This window comes from Nicotiana tomentosiformis, chromosome 7, assembly GCF_000390325.3.
Source record: "Nicotiana tomentosiformis chromosome 7, ASM39032v3, whole genome shotgun sequence".
Classification (NCBI taxonomy): Eukaryota; Viridiplantae; Streptophyta; class Magnoliopsida; order Solanales; family Solanaceae; genus Nicotiana; species Nicotiana tomentosiformis.
In genome coordinates this window covers 62,209,616-62,231,814 of record NC_090818.1, presented here as the reverse complement: position 1 = coordinate 62,231,814, position 22,199 = coordinate 62,209,616, and the positions used below count along the sequence as shown (strand labels likewise).

The 22,199-nt window shown below is 34.4% G+C and overlaps 2 protein-coding genes across 2 annotated transcripts; both read left to right on the top strand.

The window, feature by feature from the left end:
* Positions 1-7,475: 7,475 nt before the first annotated feature.
* Positions 7,476-8,099, top strand: LOC104097254 (protein SEEDLING LETHAL 1, chloroplastic). Its single transcript, XM_033656422.2, has one exon. The coding sequence runs from the start codon at positions 7,476-7,478 to the stop codon at positions 8,097-8,099; it is 624 nt and encodes a 207-aa protein (XP_033512313.2).
* Positions 8,100-14,432: 6,333 nt separating this feature from the next.
* Positions 14,433-19,283, top strand: LOC104097255 (transcription factor E2FA). Its single transcript, XM_009603799.4, has 14 exons — positions 14,433-14,920; positions 15,951-16,143; positions 16,262-16,312; positions 16,422-16,507; positions 16,580-16,668; positions 16,786-16,840; positions 17,046-17,098; positions 17,180-17,230; positions 17,324-17,372; positions 17,497-17,562; positions 17,639-17,715; positions 17,840-18,071; positions 18,559-18,625; positions 18,703-19,283. Exons 1-14 carry the CDS (start codon positions 14,663-14,665, stop codon positions 18,828-18,830), a joined length of 1,455 nt encoding a protein of 484 aa, XP_009602094.1. The 5' UTR covers positions 14,433-14,662; the 3' UTR covers positions 18,831-19,283.
* The last annotated feature ends 2,916 nt before the right edge of the window (positions 19,284-22,199 follow it).

Genomic DNA, 22,199 nt, shown 5'->3' with positions numbered 1-22,199 from the left:
TTGGGATTTCAAATAAACCGGTGACTTGGGACACCATAATAATTATCCCAAGTGGCGACTCTGATTAAATAAATAATCTTATTTCAAATAATGTTACTTAAATTGGATAAACTCCTTATCCACGGGAAAAAGGGGAGGTGTGACAGGTAAAAAAAACTTTGTTTATACAAAATGAGCATGGTTCTAAAACATGGGTAAAATTGAACGAGTTGGGTTATGACCCATTGTTTAGCCCATCTTGACCCATCCAATCTTAGCCCAAGTAAACTTTGGGCTGGGTTAGACAATGACTCATAACCTAACCCATCTTAACCCGCCCAAATTCAACCCAATCCGCCCATTTGCCACCCCTAATTCTTGCCGTCCGCTTCTTGGTGTTCTTCCTTCGAAGAGTACATTAATTGACTGGCTAAATTTATTGCAAAACAAAAATAAAATTATGTCATACCAATTGTATGAAAAGTTTATCAATTTTTCCACTAGTCTCAGATATTGACTTTTGTCAATTGAATTTTCTTCTTTATTTCAGAATTTTATATTCTGATGATTAGGTATTTCAGCTGGACGACAACTGTCATCCCTGTCTCTTTTAGAAGATCTAGCACATATTTTTATTGTGGCACCATAATGCCTTCTTTTGATCGAGCTACTCTCGTGGCAAGAAAATTTTTATGGCTTAAATCTTTAATCTCAAACTCCGAAACTAACTAATTTTTAAAATTCTTCATTCTAAATTATCTCCTATAAGTATGATATCATCAATATACAGTATCAGAAAAATTATCTTTCCCCGAGTGAATATCGAACGTACATAGTATGATCTGCTTGTCCATGAGTATACCCTTATTTTTTACAATTTGAAACCTCTTAAACCAAGGTTTTTTAGATCGTTTAAGCCTATAGAGATTTCTTTAGCTTGCACACTTTCGTCTCATGCCTTTCTTCAAAATCAGAGGAGGATCCATGTGAACCCCTTTTTCAAGTTTTTATATGAAGAACGCATTCTTCACGTCTAGCTATTGGAGAGGCCAATCAATCTTGGTAATAATAGTCAGAAGAATTTTGGTTCAATCCAACTTGGCAACTTGAGTGAATATCTTGAAATAGTCAATTTCATTTTTTTCAGTGAACATTTTTACTACCAAATATGCCTTGCACCTCTTTAAAGGAATTGTCTAATTTAACTTTGATGGTGAACATCCACTTGCAACCTATTGTTTTCTTTTCACGTGGCAGTTCCACCATTTCTCAAGTTTTATTTTTCTCTTAACAACGTTCATCCATTCTAGAATAGCCTCCTCCACTCAAGAACGTTCAAAGCATCTTGTACATTTCTCTGTATTCCTATTCCATATAACTGAGAAAGAAAATCTATATAGGAAGAGGACAAGTTTTTTTATGACTCACGATTTGGCATGGGATGTTCGGTGACTTGCCATGACAAGGTCAAGGATGTAATGATCCAAAATACCTCCAAAGGTAGTGAGACACATAACTTACTTGCTAGGCAAGCCAATGCTCAGTAATAACAATATTATTCAATTATCAAGCCTTTAACTGATTTATGATATAAAGTACAAAGCGGAATAAGCCTCAAATATCAAAATTATAAATACATGAATTTCAGACAAGGTCTAAATGTGATCACATTGTCTCACATACTCTCCCAAAACCGGGTGCCATAACATAGTCACGAGCATCTAACATGAATATATAGTCTCAACTGATAAATAATATCTGTCCGAAAATAAAGATACATAAACAGATATAAATAAGTAGGGAAGGGGACTCCATGTGCTGAGGATCAGATCAAGTAAAGCAGCTCACCACGAAATCTCCAAAGAAATACTCCTACTCATCTCAATGGGTACTGTTAATACCAGCCTCAAAACCTGCATAAAATGTCCAGAAATATAGTATGAGTACAAAGCCACAGTACTAAAAAAGTATCAAGTTTAGCCTCGAAGAATTAGTGACAAGGGATTGACACTGACACTTACTAACAACTCAATAAGCATATGAAAACATAATTAGAACATGGAATAAAGTATGATATCATCAATCGAGTCCAGCAATAGAAGCACAATAAATTTGGAATATAAACATATTTTTCAAACAAGAGATAGAAAACAATATCAGTTATCTCAATTCTTTTCATTATCATAATAGGAGTCAGTCAACAGTCTCATATATATACCACTGCATGAGTCTAAGCTACTAATACATGCTTATGATCTAATATCACAATAGAAATAAGAGCCACTATATGAATCTAAGCTACCAATGCATGCTCATGATCAAATACCAATACTTCACTACACAAATCATATATCTGACACTAGCCAAGTGTCCTAACTAGCATCAATCTGGGTGCATGCCCTCACAGGGCCCAAAGTAACATGGGTAATCACCTAATTTCTGGAGGGGGACGGATCCATATCCAAGCGTCGTTGCAGCGTGCAACTGGATTCACTAATAATAATAATAATAATAATAATAATAATAATAATAATAATAAATAATAATACTAATATTGTAGTGTGCAACCCGATCCAATTATATTACCGTTGTGGCGTGCAACCCAATCCATATAAAATACCGTTGTGGCATGCAATCCGATCCACACAATATCATCAATAATCAATATTCGCTCACAATGTCCTTTGGTGCCAAAATTCTTAAGTTTTTCACAATATTCAACTCTCCAACTCATGCATAAGTGTATGACATAATATAATTAAGAAGCACCAGACATAACAATAGAAATACGGATAAAAGCCCATATGGATAGAAGATGGCTATTGCTAATCATGTAATATAGTTTACCAATATACTTAAATAAGCTATTTCAACATTCAAAAGTCTAGTCATAACATTTAACATGAGTAAATTAAGCTATTTAATTACCAAATCATGAGCCAAATAAGATAAGTATATGATTAAGGCTTAATAAGAAAGCTCAGCATGACAAAATAATTCTTTATGCCGAATTTGACAATTCATAACCTTTAAGCATGCTTCTAAATCATCATTGTGAGTCATTATGTAGCCATACAATCAATAAAACATGAAAAATAAATTCACATAATCCACACAACGCATATCACAAGCTAAAACTCTAAGTATCTTACCTAAATATGGTTAAGGCACTAGTTGCCTGAGTTATTTGTGATAGCTACTTTCTACGGGTGGCGCACATATGTGGGGTTGAGCCCATGTGCGTGCACCAGGGTATTATTCATGCTCGGGGTAATGCTTAAGCTATGATATGCCTTGAATTGGTTGCTAAGTTTAATGATATAATGTTTCTCATATGTAGGGGTGTCAGTGGTTCGTTTCGGCCGGTTATTTTATAAAATTTATACCATACCAATTTTTCGGTTATTCTATTATGTATAACCAAGATTAGACTTTTCGAAACCATTCCAATCATGTCGGTTTCTCTTCAGTATCGGTACGGTTCGATTAATCTTCGGTATTTTTTTAAATATCATGTAAAATTTACCAGTAGAAGTAGAATGCAATAACATACGTTCTTTTATAGGACTTAGCAAAACTCTCTAGATATTTTTACTGTTTAAAGGGTGATAAATTAAAAATAATGAAAGATGGCTAGAGTATAGATCCATCAATTATTCTACAATAACGTAAAAGAAACCAAGTAAATGCAGAGAAAATATAAATCACACGAGTAGAAAGATATTAGCCAAACTGGGAATCAAGAATAAAGTATATAGAAGATTAAATATTCAAAAAGATAAATCTAAATTATATGAAAGGAAACATATTCAATACATTGTAGTTTGCTACTCATTATCGCTAGAATACTTTGTGTCTTGCTAATAAAGATACTTGAAATAACTTAGTTTAAGTAGATGTAGCATAATAGGTTTTAGGAATTAGTATTTTGAGTTTAATTACTTGTTGGCTTGTAATAGTTTTCATAATTCCAATGCCCAAAAAAATAATTAATGCATTATTATTTCTAAAATTACTAGATAAATATATTTTTCACATGTAAAATTTATTCGGTACGGTTCGGTATTTTTCAGTTTATTTTTATAAAATAAAAAACCTACCCTAATTATCGGTGCGGTTATAGATTTATATAAAAACATACGGTTTCTTAACAAGAAACCTAAAAATCGGTTCGGTACGTTACGGTTCGGTCGGTTTAGTCGGTTTTCGAATATCCATTAATACCCCTACTCATATGTGTACCCCCTGTTGTGAGCTATTTGAACTATGTTTGAGGTCACATAGAGGTTAATCTCCTAATTGAACTTGGTAATTGTTATTTTCGTAATGCAATTGCCTGATTTGAGCTATGATAGAACTTTGCACATACATACACCTTAGCATATCACTTATACCAGTCCAGGAGTATGAAATTAGATATTCATTGATCGTGTACATGTATTCTTGTATATCTGCTTTTTGTGTGATATGGATTGGACTCGTAGCACATGACCACACAGTACGGATTATGATTATGAGCATGTGACTACGCTATGCAGATTGTTATTTGAGCACGTGACCATACCATGTGGATTGTGATTATGAGCATATGAACATGTCGTGCAGATTATGATTATGAGCACGTGACCACGCTGTGCGGATTATGATTACGAGCACATGACTACGCTGTGCGGATTGTGATTATTAGCACATGACTACGCCGTGCAGTGTGTGGATATAGATCTATCCCCTTACGGTCACCCTCTCGTATTTCTTCTTGATGGTGTACACGCGGTTTGAGGAAAGTTTATCAGTGGTTTGGTTCGGTTATTCAAATTCTGAGGAAAAGGTGGCTAATGTTTGATTTGGTTATTGCATTTCATCTTTACTTGCAATTTTCTTGGTTGTTTACCTGATTTATTTACATATCTTCTTTATATGCTGGATTGTTGACTGAGGAGAATATGTTAAGTAATTGTGTGCACCAAGGCAGTTCTTTCTGTGATTCATGACTTGATCATATTATTATTTTGTACTTGTTTGATTTATGAACTGTACTGGTGATTAGCGAGTATCATTTATAGTTTTGCTTTTATTTTCTTGTCAAGGTTAGTTATGATAATTACTGAGTACATGGGGTCGGTTGTACTCATACTATGCTCGGCACAATATTGTGTAGATCTAGGTGTTGGACCGAGCCACCAGTAGCTGAGGCTTGTTGTTGAGTTATATTTGGAGAGACGAAGTAGAGCTGCATCTCGACCGCAGTTTTGGCGTCTCTTTTCATTTTGTACTATTGTCTTTCATTCAGAAAATATTATTATTTAGTATTTCAGACTTGTATTTTCGTTTTATAGCTCATGATTCTATATTTACCAGTTTTGGGGAGATTATTGTATTTCAACGCGGTTGTTTATATCATTGACATTAGACTTGTACTATTTTTGTAATTATTTTCCGTTGGTATTATGTTGGCTTGCCTAGCAAGTGGGAACCATCGTGACTATTTGGTGGTGTTGGGTCGTGACAATTACATTCTATATTTATATGTATAATTTATGTACAAAATAATTTTTTAAAAAAAGATTCCTTAAATTTAGAATCTCATTCTCTCTCCTTCACCAACCCCTCCTAAAAATTTATATTTTAATTTATTTTTCAAAAGAATTCATATCCCATTTTATCTTCCTCATGCTTATCATCCAAAATCGGTACTTCTCTCACAATGTAAATGAAAATGGCACAATTTTGTCTCTAAAATTGCAACAGCAAAGGGTTCTCCATCGATATCCATTAAAAAACTTATAATTGAATTCAATATTTTTTATGAATTTATGATTTGCTTGGATTGGGTGTTCTTGTAAATGATAGAGAATATAACTTGTAGTTTATATCTCATATTTGAGGGAATTTGGTTAAGTTTAGATTTAGTTTTACGTAAAATTTCGAAGTAAAACTCGAAGAAAACGAAGTTGTAGGAATTGTATGATAAAATGTATCACAATTGTATGTTACTTGTATCTGATACATTAATACCTAAAATAATACTTTGATACAATGCTAATACAATTATAATATAATATTACATCAGATTTTAAGTTTAGAGTTGTGACTGAAACTTGAAGAAGATGAAGATCACAATTGTATTATAATTTTTTCAGAAATGTGTAGCAGTTTGTATCACAAATGTATGAGAGTTGTGTTAGTATTGTATCACGTATTTTTTTAGGTATTAATGTATCAAATACAAGTTAAATATATTTTTGATACAAGTATGATACAATTATGTTTTAGGTATTGATGTATCAAATGCAATTATGATACAATTCCTGCAACTTCTTCTTCTTCTTCTTCTTCTTCTTCTTCTTCTTCTTCTTTCTTCTTCTTCTTCTTCTTCGGAATTTTCACCTAAATCCAACTCTATACTTAACAAATCTCCCTCAAAATTGAGATATAAACTCCAAAGGATATTCTCAATCATTGTAAGAACATCCAATCCACACAAAATCACAAAATCTTTAAGCCCGAAAGTGTATGTATGTATGTATGCTTGAGAATCATATGTATTTTTGGTTTTTGAATGGACCAATTTGTGGATGAGTGTGTTAGGCAAGCAAACTGAAGAAATTAGGGAAAGGAAAAAAAGGAGAGAGCATCTAAATAAGCGAACGCTCTAACCAACTGAGCTACGGGAATTTGTTGCTCTCTTATTCCAGTTCAAAGCAATTAATCTCTTGTTTCATGGATTTGCTCTAAAATTCAAATATAGTTACGAATGGTAAATTTACTGAAAAGTATAGCTACGAATGATAAATATAGTGTATATATTTGACGTGTCACGTAATTTTTCTTAAAAAGAACTCCCTAAAAATCATTTTTGCCATATTAAGCCCAGCAGATCTAACTCAGTTGGACCTATCACATAAATCCAGCCCATTGGGCCTAATATACATTATCCAATCCATTCTCCCTCTACCCGAAGGATTTTCAGATAACACAAAATCAGCAAATCCAGAAATGCCATCTCACTCGTCCCCTTATCCCTTCCCCACTTCCTCACCACACCACTGATACAATCAATACACATTTCCTCAGCACCACTTCTCCATTTTCCCAAAAAATAAACCATGTGAAATCACCATGCAAGAAACTCTACATCTTTCTTCTTATTCTACTTCATCTTTTTCCCTTCCTAAACCCTCCATTTCTCCGCCCAAAGCCCTCAAATCCACCACCATTTCTTTCCCTCCCCACCCAAAACCACCCACCCCCATCTCCCCTCAACTCTCCTCTAACAAACTCTCCCCCCACCCCCACCCCCTCCCCCACGGACCACCTCCCCTAACTTCCAGCTCCAAGAGAAACTCCTCTTCTTGGATTCTCTTGGTATAGACTCTTTCCATTGCCTCACTTCGCATTCCCTTATCATCTCCTCTTCCTTATCCGATCTCAAATCAATTATTGACTTTCTTTACTCCATCAATCTCACCATTCTTGATATCCGGCGCGTGCTACACATGTGCCCGGACATTTTAACCACACCACTTTCCTCCATCCTCCGCCCCGCCGTCACCTTCTTGCTCCGGGAAGCTCACGTCACCGGTGACAATCTTCCGTTTGTTCTCCGCCGCCGCCCCCGGCTGCTCACTAAATCCGTAGAACAGAATCTTCGACCCACCCTTTACTTCTTGCAGAGTACTATTGGTATTGAGGATGTTTCAAAGTGCGCAACTTTACTCTCTTGTTCTGTGGAAACTAAGTTTATACCCCGTTTGGATTACTTTCTGAGAATTGGGTTTTCGAGGAGAGATGCGAAAGTGATGTTTAGGAGGTTCCCATCGTTGTTCTGTTACAGTATAGAGGATAATTTGGAGCCGAAATTTGATTACTTTGTGGTGGAAATGGGGAGGGAGTTGAAGGAATTGACTGTATTCCCTCAGTATTTCTCGTTTAGCTTAGAGAAAAGGATAAAGCCGAGGCACAGGATGTGTGTTGAGAAAGGAGTGTGCTTGTCATTGCCTGTGATGTTGAAGTCACACGAATCGCGATTTCGTGATAGGTTGGATGTATGTTGTAGCTCTTCTATGCCGGTGAGAGCTTCTCCCTTTTGGTGTACAAAATTTGATCATAATGTGACATAGACTGTTGAACTTAAAAGGAAAAGGAAAATGGAAAGCCATATTGCCATTTTGTTTATAAAAATATATCTTTGATGATCATTTTATTCTTACCTATTTCCTGGTGGTATAAATTCTTGTTAGTTTTGTACTAGTCTAGTTTGTATATATTCAAATTTGCTTGGGATCGAAGCATAGTTGTTATTTGTGGTAAGTGTTGCGGTTTGATTGGATATGTGGTAATTGATAAGGTTCTATTAGGAGTCGAAGCCAGGTAGCTGCTGGATTCAAAGTCCAGAGTGCTAAACCACTAAACCATAGAACCAAGTTAATTGACTACCTGGTAAGTTAAAAGAGGGAGAGTAAATTTGTTTAGGTAAAAGATGTTTATTATGAAAGGCCAAGTTTTTTTTATTCTTCTACAGGGAGAAGGGCGGACAGTAATATCTATATGTTTGTTAGTATCTATTTGGAAAATTGTTGCCCGTTTATTGTATATGAAGAAACTAGTAACACAATAAGCATGGAGTTGAGATACATGGCAATTCCTTGATAAAGCAATACAAGTAAGTAAGGGTGTTAAGATGCTAGGATGAGGTGTTGATTTTAGGTTTGAAGCATTTGTTTTATTTCTCTTCCCTACAATTCGGCCCTTTCCTTACTTGGATGAAGTTGATAATTTTAGTTACTTTCCCATGTAATGGAAGGGATCAATTCATCATTTGCCAATTCCAGAATTTCTCTGATGAAATCCTATTGCTATTAGGAAGAAAGTTGCAATGATATTGGTCATTGGAGGAAAAAAATTCCTCTATACTTGGCCTTTACATCTGTGAGAAGCGGATTCAGTTAGCGAGTATATGAATATCTTTAATCTTTAGCACTTCACTTTCTCATTTTATTATGGCAAAACTGTTAGGTTATGTCTAATTGCAAACAAGTTGATAGATCTTATTAGATGCTTAGTGAACCATTTTTAAAAATTATAATTGATCTGATCTGTTTTTCTATCATTCCCCATCTTTTCGACCAAATAATATTGTATTGTGTTTTAAGTATCAAACATTGTCCTAGGGAACTTGAACTGGCTGGGAGTAGGATTTGAAAGAAGAACCAGTTATGAATACTGAAGAAGAGGGACTAATCTGAGCTGTTGACTACTTCCAATGAATTACAAATCACTCAGCTACAAAATCAATTTGTTGCGTGGATTGCTTATCATACCATTTATTTTAAAGATTTTCTCAGTCTTGTCATTATAATTCTCTCCAGTTTAAGGTGCGGAGGTCGAGCATTAGAGTTATAGGCTAGGAGGTAGTCGAGCTTTTTTCTACTTCGAAGCGGGGGTGAGGCTAGTTTGATAGGGTTGATCTTAGACAGCTAGTGGTTAATGTTGTGTTCACATTATCCTTCTGTTTTATATAGCTGCGGGCCTTAACTACTGGTTATTGTTATTACATGTTATTTATTTTTTGTTTTTTATGATGTTGTTACCATTTCTATGATTTTTGTTGACGGTGAGATTTTACTGGGTCGTTGTTCGAGTACTTGAAAGGTTGTGAGTAAGTTTAGAATATAAAGGACACTTTTGTTTCTACTAAGCAAATATGCCAAAAATGACTTGTTGAGTAGTTTTCTTTTGGAGGATATAAACTTATTCATGGTTGTGATCTGAAAATGTTTAGAAGCAAAACATTCTACCTTAGTCGTATGAAATAAAATTTAACAGGTTATAGTGATCCACTTTTCGGGTAATCTCTGGCTGTGTATGACAATTGCAAGGCTTGTTTATGAATAATTCTTCATCTTCCAAACGGCTGTGTATTTCAGTGTTGAAGACCTGTCTCTGCTAAAATGGTTATGACTTTGTGTAGGAAAGTCCAGTTTGAAGTGTTGAAAACTAGACTTCAAAGGGTTCCTACAATCTTCATTCAGAAACTATAGACAAATATAGTCAGATTAATTGATTGGCATTAGACTAAGATATAGTAATTAAGAAAGGTGCAGAATGAAAGAAACAAAATATTTTATTAAATTGAATAAGTAGACTGAATTGTTTGTTGTTGAATTGAATAATTGATGTGCACCACAATAAAAGTAGTCCAGTTTATACTTATTTGAGGTGTGGATTATTGAAATCCTTATGGTGTTAACACTAAAATATTTACTCTAACTAAAGCAATATATATTGTAAATGAAGAAAAACGTTGGTTGTAAAATGTTTGAATAAGATGCAATTAATCCAATTGAAGAACTGGAAAAATTACTTTTGGAAGCAAGGCGTTATCCTCGACTAGGTGGATCTAAACTTTTGTTCTTAAAATAACGAAATGTATATCGGGTGAAATTTAAAAATAGTTAGATTTACAAGTGGTAATTGAAAAATAGTCACAGTTTCAAAAGTAATTGAAATTTAGTCCCTTTTCATATAAAGATAAATCTGAACGAAAATATTGTTCAAAATCCTAAAAATATTTTAGCATAATATACTGGAAGTTCACACACATGTGCACCAATCTCAAGTATATTATGCTGGAACTTTTCGTTGTGCAGCAAAATATTGACTAGTTTTTAATGACTTTGCAAACGCTGACTATTTTTTAATTACCAGTCTGAAAATTGGCTAGCCTGTGCTATTTTTACATGTATATATGGTTGATTATATTCTTGTACTATTCAAATAAAAAGTCACCTCATTCAGATTTCATTGTTTCTTTCAAGGATTATGAGGCTGGAATACATTTGCAATTTTAAAGGCCTCCTACTAATTGATACTGGGGACGCTGCAGCCAGTGTTCATATATTAATGGAATTTGAACTTAATATATCTTTTTTTAACATTTCATCTTGTCCATTAAGTCAAAGTTCAATCGGAAAAATTCACTTCTTATGCACCATATAGGTTTTCGACTCATTGTTCAACTACCGGTCACTTGGTTTCTCATGTATCTTAAAAGGTTGGATTTGAGTGTAATCACACAATTTTGATATGTTTGTCTCACCAAGTAATTATTTGATCATCATGTAATTGAGTATAATTAAGGGGGTATAATTACACTCTCTAATTCTCAGGGGAGAGTTGAGAATTGTTGGTAATTACATCGTGTAATTACAGGATTATTTTTTTAATCTCTTTTCTTTTCTTTTTAATTTACTTTTTATTTCTATTCTTTCTTTCTAATTTTTTTTAAGTATTGTTTTTTACATTATTTATCTTTTAATTCATTATTTCTCATTTTCCAACCTTTACTTCATGTGTTTCTAATATAATTTCTCATATTTTATTTATTTCTTAATTTATTTTTATTTTTTATTACACTTAGCTATGTTATTATTCTCATTTGTCTAAAAATTATACCTCTTAATCTTAGAAAGAATAAGTCATCCACAAACTTGACTTATACTAGTAATTAATAAACTTGTCATGTCATTAGAGTAGAATCTCATTGTTGAATGTGATTAGACTTATATTTTCCTTTTCTTTTTGAATTATATTTACTTAAATTATGTTGAAACTTATTTTATGTTATATTGTAATTTGTAGTAAGAGTATGATGTTAATTTTTTTTTAATTTTGAATTTATGTTATATTTTCAGTTCCATTTTATTTGCTTTAGTAGTATTGACCTATAAATTCAGATTTGACGCCATTCATTTTTCAGTTAGAATTGATAGATTATTTTTTCATAAAATATTTGAGTAATGTTATGGAATTACATTTATAAATATTAGTCTTTCTATCAAGTAATTAGTCTGTGATGTTCTTACAAAATATGTACTTTTAGTTTTTATAATTAATTAAAGTAAAATATTATTAATATGAAAAATGTATGTCATTTATTTTTTTATAATATTAGTGACAAATATCTGATTAGTAATTAATATATTTTCAAGAAATAATATGCATCTTAAATGTCAAATTTAATATTATTTAATAAGTCATATATTAATCTTATCTTTTAATTTTTGATAATTAACTTTATATTTAAAATTTAATTTAACTTTGTAATTACACGTGTACAACCAAATATTACACTTGTAATTACACTGTAATTATACTATGACAACCAAATATGTCATCATAGTTATACCAATTCCAATTACATGGTGGCTCGCCAATCAGACCCTCAATTTTGGGTTCAATTGTATCTTCTTTTTCTTCCCTTTTCTAGTGGATTAGTCTTACCAGCAAAAATAAATTCAGGATTTAGAGTATGTTGATTCAAAATAAATGTAATCTTATTTTAAGAATGCATTTTTCATATTTTATTTTTGCATATACATATATAATTCAAGCCGAAAGTATTAAACTCAATTGAAAAATAAAAATAAAAAATCGTCCTAAATCCGCCTTTGATTATCACGATATTAACTTACTTACCTTTTAGTTAAAACAATTCCGATATCATGCTTTGCTTAATCTACAACATAAGTTTGGTCTACTACTGTATAGCAATGAAGTTTTGCCCTTTTCTTTAGAAGCTTGCTTTGGCAGCATTGGCTATCGTGGAAAATAATAGAGCAACAACCGGGCGGCTCAATAAATATAGAGGCCTAAAGCAAAAATTTAACGAGAGGCCCTTTTTTTATATAAAAGAAAAAATTCATATATAATTTCATTTAAATTCTGTATTTCTAGTTTTTCATATGCAAAGTTATTAATAATTTTATCTAATCAATTTAATTTCTCTTGAGATATACACGTTGTGAGACTGTATTAAAGTTTTAACTTTTTTTGAGTTATGAATTAATAATCGAATCCTTTCTCAATTTATGGTCTAGAGAGTGATTCCCAAAAAGATATTTTTTCTTAATTTATGATCAACAATTTAATCCTACTTTTTTACTATAAAAATTTATACTTTCTCATTTAAAGCACTAAATATTCTTCTAAAATTAAATTAATATATAACCTATTAGAAAAATTTGGGGCCCTAAAAATTATGAGGCACAAAGCAGCTGCTTTAGCAACCTTACCCTTGGGCCGGCACTGAGCAACAATATAAAACATTTATTATGAAGTGGAAAAAAAATTAATGAGATGTCTTCCCACACCCCTCCTTTTTTTTCTTTGACAATTTTTAAAATGCTAGAAATTGACATGCGAAGTCTTCTATTAGCGCTCCTAGCACTTTATCACACATCCCTTTCCAAGAGGAAAATTTTATTTCTGACAAATTTTTTTGCTTGTAGGAGAGAAAGATATAAAATGGAAACAAGAAAAAGAAACAAGAGTAGTTAATTTGCTATGGTGTATTATACGTAGTATTTTAGGAACTTGTAACAAATTATCAGTGGCGTTAGTGGGAATTGAACCAATGACCTGACAAAAATTTTGAACCCCCTTAAACACTAAGCTGTGCTTTTGGGTTGTGTAAATGAGATTCAAAATATAATATATAAAGGTATAAAATGAATTTTAACTTATATGTACGTGTAATTTTCCGATAAAGGGAAAACCCCTCCCGACCCCTAAATACACCCCTGCAAATTATAATTATAACAAGTGATAATAAAAAAACTCAGTTTATCTCTTGGCCCTACTAGTATTCACAATAGCCACTTCTGCCCACTCAAACAATCAACCTAACATTTGGGCCTATTTGAATTAATCTTAAGATTTAGTGCATAGCTCAACGGTGTTATCTAAATAAGACATGATTGGTTTGTCAATATGTAATTTCTGATCTTGAAAACGCATTTGGACTTTCTTGTAATATTGGCAAAAAAAATCTTGAGGGTAAAAGATCACAAATCTTTTAAAATCCATAACAAAGTACATTGTTGGGAATTGGGATTCAATAATAAGAAATGTTTATAAGATAGTATTTTTCTATATTAAAGTTTTGTTTCATTTATATAGTTTTCGAACATGAATATCAGGAATACATAGATTTTAGTAATTTTAATATAGTTTACGTGAAATTAACATAAACAAAATATTTTGTTAAATAAAGAGATACATCGAGGATAACATATTCCCAAATTCTATTTGTCATTGTTCAAAAATTTCTTTCCTTCTTCAACATATTTGTATGAACAACTATTGCTGCTAAAAATAATTAAAGCAAGAGGGGATAGAAAATCTTTTACAAGACGAAATACTATTCTTAAAATAATTAAAACTTTGCATTTGACATCTTTAAAAGAACACTTTCATTTGCATTTTCATCACATATTATGCTGAAAACCCCTTAAAATTTTGTTCTACAATATTTCTTTTGTTCATATTAGAAACATGAGATTCTAGCTTCCATTTCTAAAAATGGAAAAATAATCTAAAAAACTTTATGAATACAACCAAAAGGGTCAAATTGGAAACAATGTAATACCCCAAGGGCCAAAACGAAAAACCAAAAAAGAAAAAAAAACATTTTGCATGTTAATGTTTTTTTCTCTTCCCTCCACATCTATCCAAAACCAAAATTCCCTCCCTTCCCTCGTTTTCTCCCTTTCTTCCTTCCCTTCCAAAACCCCTTTCCCCCATTTCCACCCCAACCACCCACCCCCTATACCCACTACCCCTTCTCTAAAACCCTTCTCTTCTTACAATCCCAAAAATCTTCAGCTTAAGGGGTATCCATTCCATGTCTTTTGATACAAAAATGACAGGTTCAGATGCACCGCCCACTGGTGTGGCGGCGCCACCGGCTGCTCAGTCGTCATCCACCGCCGTGAACGGCGGAGAGAGGAGTCAGATCTCCCAGCCGATCAAACGATACCTGCCATTTGCTTCTATGAGGCCGCCGTTTGTTAGTCCTGAGGATTACCACCGATTTGGTGGTGTTGATTCTCGGATTGGGTCCCCTACTTTACAGCCGGATGCTATTGTTGTTAAGTCCCCTGTGAGTTGAATTAGATATTTTATGGGGTTTGATAAAATGTAGAGAAAATGGCGTAATTTTGTGTTTAATTGTTGCTATTTTGTGCATTTTGTGGTTACTCGAATTCTTGTTAACCTGCATTATTCGCATTTCATTGTGTGCATAAACTTTGAGCTAATTTATGTGGTTGAATTGTTGTTTGGAGCCTGGTATTGAGTTGGTTAAGTTAATAAATTTGCTTAAAAAACCATATGCTATAGCAAATTGCTTCTTTTTTACCCAAGAGGTCATTTTCCTCTAGTTAGCTGAAAACTTTCGGACACTGCTAGATAAATTTGGTAAAAAGGAGTAAATGAGTCTAGTGAATTTATTGTGAGTTCTACTATTCTGCCATTCGTGTATGCACATGTGACGACCAATTTGGTTACTGAGTTGAACGTGCAATATAGCTGGGTTTGATCTGATGAAACTTCTACTGTTTTTCTTGTATGTGGATATGATTGGTGTCATTCATGTCTTTGAATCTTATCCCGAACTAGAGGAGATTGAGTTGGGAGAATTTGCATTTTGGTTCGCCTTCAGAAATTAGCTCCTTCATTTTAGTAGCAATTAGGCTCTCCTCTCTTGCTTATGTTCTCTAATTAGCTAGCGCTAGTAAACGGAAGCTCTATTATTCATGTCTATTCCTTTTATATGTTTATTCTTTTAGATGTAAGGTTTAGTGCTAATATCTTAGCGGTTAATTTGTTTACATGAAACTGACCCTGCCCAGGCGGGAGCCTTTTAACACAGCGGTCCGCCTTTTACCTTTATTGTTTTAAGTTTAACAAGATTGAATAATACTTTAATATGCCCAAATCAAGAACTTTTTAGTTTGGTTTTGAGTAGTAACCCTAAATCGGACCTTTAGATAAACAGATTATTCTAGATACTCAAGTTTATCCCAGGGAAAATTGAGAGTGTTCTCATAATCATCCCCTCATTTGCTATGTATTACTTGTTTATCACTTATGTAACTTATTTCTACTTTGCACACTTTATGCCCATGTAGGCACTAAAGCGGAAGGGTGGGATGGGCTATAAAGCAGCTGAGTCCAGTGACTGGACTGCTAATCCTGGGTATTCGGATGTGGCCAATAGTCCACTTGGAACGCCAGTGTCTGGAAAAGGAGGAAGAGCAAATGGACGGTCAAGAGCCACAAAAAGCAATAAATCTGGACCTCCAACTCCTGTCTCTAATGTTGGTGAGGCTTGGTATTTCAAATTTTATTTCCTCTTGATCTATCTATAGGTTGTGACGTTACTAACATGGTTGCAGTGGTTAAATATTTTCTTAACAACTTTTGGATTGCAAATTTGCAGGTTCTCCTTCTCCTCTTACACCTGCAAATTGCCGTTATGACAGTTCATTGGGTATTTAATGATTTTTTGCCCATGGATTGGTTTGTTGTAAATTTATTTATGGGAAGCGTGACTTTATGGTGGAATAAACCCATAGATTGAGCCACTGTCTTCTGTTCAGGTCTTCTAACCAAGAAATTTATCAACTTGATCAAGCATGCTGAAGATGGTATGCTTGATCTTAACCAGGCTGCAGACACTTTGGAGGTGATATATCTTTTAGCTAGAAGTTCTCTCGATGCATTGTTAAAATCTGATTGTAATTTTCTGATCTTACAGGTGCAGAAAAGAAGGATATATGATATAACAAATGTGCTTGAAGGAATTGGTCTTATTGAAAAGAAGCTCAAGAACAGAATACAATGGAAGTAAGCTAGCTTTGCTTGGATATAAACACATATCTTCTACTTTGACACTGCTTGCAATGATTTGTCATTAAGCATCTGAAGCTATACTGATGTGCAAATTCCATAATTACTCTCTAGGGGTGTTGATGCTTCTAGACCTGGAGAAGTGGATAATGATGCTGCCATTTTAAAGGTATTTGGATATGTTTCCTTAACTTATTTGATTGCTAAGATAGTGCCTTCTCATCTATGTTATGATGGTCCATGTATAGGAGATGTGCACTATTATATCAGTTTTCACCACTTAAATAGAGCTGCAGTTTTATGAGAACCGCGACTTGAAGTAATGTATTATTAGAAAGTGAAACATTCTAGTGAGTTTCTTGCTATTTCTGCAGGCAGAAACTGAAAGCCTTTCGATGGAAGAGCGAAGATTGGATGACCAAGTTAGGTATGTTGTTTGTCAGCTAAGTCAGTAGTTCATGCTTCTTCCTTGAACTATATCATCGTGCTGATGTTTAGATCATTACAGAGAATTGCAAGAAAAGTTAAGGGATATGAGTGAAGATGAAGACAACCAAAAGTAACTTCTTGTACCTGTCCTCACATACATAGTTGTAACCTAGATTGATAATTTGCTCTTCGCTAACAACAGTTTCAACTCTGACTGAATTAGATGGCTTTTTGTAACTGAAGAAGATATAAAGAGCCTACCCTGCTTTCAGGTTCATTTTATAATTTATGTGTTTTCTTTTTTAACCACTTCATATCTGTCGTAGAATGATTGCATTTTTAGTGTCCTCTGCTCAAATAACTTATGAATAAGTTTATACTCTTTAATCCTGGCAGAATGAGACCCTCATAGCAGTTAAAGCTCCTCATGGCACCACCCTGGAAGTCCCAGATCCTGATGAGGTAAGTTGAAAGGAAGCAAATCTGAGAAAATATATTACATATTTCTTATAGGTAAAATAACATGCTTTTTCTGCAGGCTGTGGACTATCCACAAAGGAGATATAGAATTATACTCAGAAGCACAATGGGTCCAATTGATGTCTACCTCGTCAGGTATTGCTGGCTTCTTGAGCCATAAGCATGTCCTGGTCCTCTTTCCTTCGTAATACTAACACTTGAAAAGTGTTATCTGACTCTCGTATTTGATATTTTCCTTTTGAACTTCATGATTGATTAGTCAATTTGAGGAGAAGTTTGAGGAGATGAATAGTGTTGAACCATCAATGGCCATCCCAGTTGCTTCAAGTTCAGGCTCAAAGGACAATCCGGCCATGGAGAGATCAACTCTTTCAAACAGTGTTACTGAGAATGAAGTACAAACACAAAATGTTGATCAATTGAGTTCTGATCTTGGTACTTCACAGGATTACGGTGGTGGAATGATGAAGGTTGTCCCTTCAGATGTTGATGTAAGTGTGCTTGTCTGGAACTTGGTCTTCTTGAAAAGATGATGTGGTCTAAGATAGATATGCTTAAGCGCCAAACAAGGCAAACAATGAACATTGTTCTTCACTTCCCGTTTCAAAGTCAATATGATTACTGCCTATACAGAATAAGAAGCTGTATAAAGCTCAGCAATTACACGGTAAAATCGGTATTCTTGATTATGCTTTCTAGACACGACAGATGTAGTGTTGCCATGTGGTAGAAAACGCACTAGTATACTGCTTGCTTAAAAGAGGAGAAACAGCTAAAAGAAGAAATTATAGTTTCAGTAGTGATGGCCTGGTTTGGCTTGGCACGTTTTTATTTGTAAAATTGCTGCTAAAGGGGTCCCCTTTATTTGCATTTTCATGTATAATACTTGACACATCATAACTTTACATAAAAAATAGAATAGAATTCCTTCATTTTGGTGCTAATTGTAAAAATATAAATGCTTCTTGTTTGTTGCAGAATGATGCAGATTACTGGCTCCTATCAGATGCACATGTTAGCATCACAAATATGTGGGAGGCAGATCGTATCCTTGTTTGTTAGGCTTCTTTCATTTGCAGATCTTGTTTGTTCAATTCCTAGTTCCCTTAACTTCAATAATAGCTGCAGTTGAATGGGATGGGGAAAACTTGCTCCATGAATTTGGAATAGCTGATCTAGGTACCCCACGGGCACATACTCCGTCTGCTGTTACTGATGTACCAACCCCAATGAACGTGCCACCAAGATGAGTTAGGCTCTCGCGGATAAGCTGAATTTGGAAATTCCAGTCTAATTTAGTCAGAAACAAGAAATCACCCGTCTATTTTTTGCTGTTTTGCTCCTTAGATCCCCAAGGAAACTGGACAGTGTACTTATACAAAGCCCAAGGACTGAGACTCTGTACAGTTGCGGAATCTGCTTGACCCCTTTTACATGTTTGATACTTGTAACCAAACAGAACATGCTGAAGGTGCAAAAGGTGGAGTTAAAAGAATGGGAAGGAAATGTTGGTTATTTATCAAATGCTTGCTCTTAACACCCTCCTCCCCCATTGTCTTTGTTTTTCCCAAGCATTTAGGCTATGTGGGAGGTAGAAGTTTTCCTTCCCCAGTAGTTCCTTTCCTGTTCGCAGGTCTTCATAACTCAACACTCATCTTCTTTCTGGAATTTAATATTACCATCAGATATTTCAGGTCCTCAAAGGTGCATCATGATACATTACTAAGGGTTTTCCCTTGTTGAGAAAAATTCTACCTTTTGGTCCCTAGCATTCTGTTTTACTTTGTTTTGTACAAAGACAAGATTAGAAATGATCATATTTGAGAAAGTACAAGTGATTCAAATAAAGGAAAACATGAGAGGATGATAGTTTGTTCATATGTTTGTATACCTACAAATCCATCGATTTGTAGGTTTGACATTATGATGATTGAAACTGTTAGAGGAAATGTTACTGACCTAGAATTAGGTCAAGGTTGGCTGTGAAGACTTGCAAGCTACTTGAAATCCAAGTAGACTAAGCAAAGAATATAAGAAATGGAAGCAAAAAATTTGTATAGGTGTTATCAATTAGTTGGATTAAAACTTCTTTGTATTGTCTCACTCATATTAGGTTGTTTTCTAAAAATCTTCTGTTTGTTTAGACTTTTGCATGTTTGTATGCAGAGCACTTGTGTCAGAATTCTTAGTTAATCTAAAAAGACAAATTAGTAAGTATTGAAACGAAACTGCATACCAATGGAGCGAATGAATATTGATGATTGTTATACTCTTATTAGTTATTGAGATGTAGTAGTAGTTTGTCCAACACATTAACGAGCATAACTAAAAAGGATAGAGTAATTTCAATACTCCTATATGAATTTGGATTTGCACTAAAATGTTAAAAACTCAATCGGTCGTTTTGAGCTTTAGCATTCCATTCGGGGGGTTTGAGACCTTTAATAGCTTCATATGATTTATTATAACTTGCGTATATGGTAGGTTTTGACTTTCGAGAGGTTCGGAGTTGATTTGGAAGAGTCATTCTCAATTCGGAAGCTTTAAGTTTGAAGTGTTGATCAAGGTTTGACTTTTGAGTAAACGACCTTAGAATCGGAATTTGATGGTTTCAATAGGTTTGTATGGTAATTTTGGACTTGGGCGCACGTTCGAATATGAATTTGGATGTCCCTAGAGGGTTTGGCTTTATTTGTCGAAAGTTGGCAATTTGAAGAATTTGAGAGTTCATAAGTTTAGCCGGGAGTTGACTCGTGTTATCGGAATCCTATTTTGGTTTTGGGACCTTGGATAGGTTCATCTACTTGATTGGAACTTATGTGAAAAGTTTAATTGTGATCCAGATTAGCTAAGTGTGGGTCGGACGTATTCGACGAAGTTGGAATGTTTGAAAGTTAAGAGAAAGATTTGATCTTCGATTCTTGGCTTGATGTTATTTGTGGTGTTTTGAGCCTTTGGATAAGTTTGGATAATATATTTGGACTTGTTGGTATAATTAGACGGGGTCCCAAGGGGCTCGAGTGTGATTATAGATGGTTTCGAACTATTTCAGTTGAGTTTGCATTGGTGGTGTCAGGTAACGTATCACGTTCGCGTAGAAGAAGTAGGCTGGAGGAGCTTTGTTCTTCGCGTTCGCAGCTGTTGGACCGAGTTCGCGTAGTGTTGGGCAGGCTGACTCATCGCATTCACGTGAGGTGTCCGCTTTTGCGAGGGTGTGCAGGTAGGCAGGACTTTGGCTTTCGCGTTCGCGTTGGAGGAATCGCGTTCGCACTGCATTGGAGTTCTTTGGTCATCGAATTCGCGACTGAAGCTTCTTGTTCGCGAGTGGGGCAGTGTGGTAGGCCACGTTTGTGCATCGTGATCGCTGGGGCTCTGTCGCGGTCGCAGAGGGTACCCTTGGACAGACTTTATAAGTTGTGTATTTCAGGATTTTGAGCTCATTTCTCATATTTTGGACCCTAGGCTTGGAGAGGGCAATTTCTCATGGAGATTACCACACAAGACTTTGCGGTAAGTGACTTTCACTCATTTATGGTATTATTTCAAGAATCTACATGAATTACTAATACCCAAAATATGGAATTTTGAGATGAAATTTAGGGGTTTTATCTACACTTTGAAAGAGGGTATTTTGAGGAGTCGAGTACCGATTTAGACTCGATTTTGGAATCTAATCATATATTTGGACTCGGTAGGTTATAGTAATCGAATTTCGATATTTGTTCCAAATTTCATGCACACGGGCTTGGGCTAATTTTTATTAACTTTTTGGGAATCTTCAAAGATCGAAACTTTATGGATTGGGATTGATTCCTATAGCATTGTTTGACTTTCTTAGATGATGTTTGGCTTGGATTCACGTGATTGGATGGCTAGAGCGAGGTTTTAACGTGATTTGAGGTTGAAGACTAGCCCAGATGAGGTAAGCGTCTTGCCTAGCTTTAGTTTGAGGGAATTTTTTCTAATAAATGTTATTGTTTTGCTACATGCAGGGATGATGTATATGCAAGGTGACGAGCGTATATACATGTACTATGGTTATTCATACTCGGAGTAGATTCTAGATTACTCTATCCCTTGTTTGGTTATGTGACTCTACGTGTTCTATGCTTTTACTTGATGGAATGACTATGTGAGAACAATAAGCCAAGCTAGAGAAAATACTTAGATTGATGATACCTTATTTTGAGCATGATGAACTATTCTTGAAATTATTGAGATGATTTAGACGTAATCACACGTATATTATGAACACACATATATACTTGTTATTCTTATATTATGCCTTTAATTGATATATGACAACTTGAGTTTCCTTACCAACATTAAAGACTATGATTTGCCTTTTGATGTTTATTGGAGGCTTGATGATTGTTTGGACGATGTATTATTTATTGGGTCTGTAGTCATACGTACATATCAACATACATCCTACCTAGGGATCATTCTTTATATACATGCATACACCCATACATGGTTATTCTCTGTCCATGTGTATTACATATGCTTATCTGTCATTCATATGTATATATTCCTGCATATGGCTCTCGGTTATGGATGGAGGTTATGGAACGAGGTTTCTGCCATACAATTTTTGTGGTAATGATGTTGATTTGGTA

What these genes read in the sequence shown, in the direction of transcription:
- LOC104097255 (XM_009603799.4), top strand. Translation starts at nt 14,663, where the DNA reads ATGTCTTTTGATACAAAAATGACAGGTTCAGATGCACCGCCCACTGGT. An exon ending in CTATTGTTGTTAAGTCCCCT is followed by an intron (nt 14,921 to 15,950) that starts GTGAGTTGAATT and finishes ATGCCCATGTAG; the next exon opens with GCACTAAAGCGGAAGGGTGG. An exon ending in AAATATGTGGGAGGCAGATC is followed by an intron (nt 18,626 to 18,702) that starts GTATCCTTGTTT and finishes CTTCAATAATAG; the next exon opens with CTGCAGTTGAATGGGATGGG.
- LOC104097254 (XM_033656422.2), top strand. Translation starts at nt 7,476, where the DNA reads ATGTGCCCGGACATTTTAACCACACCACTTTCCTCCATCCTCCGCCCC.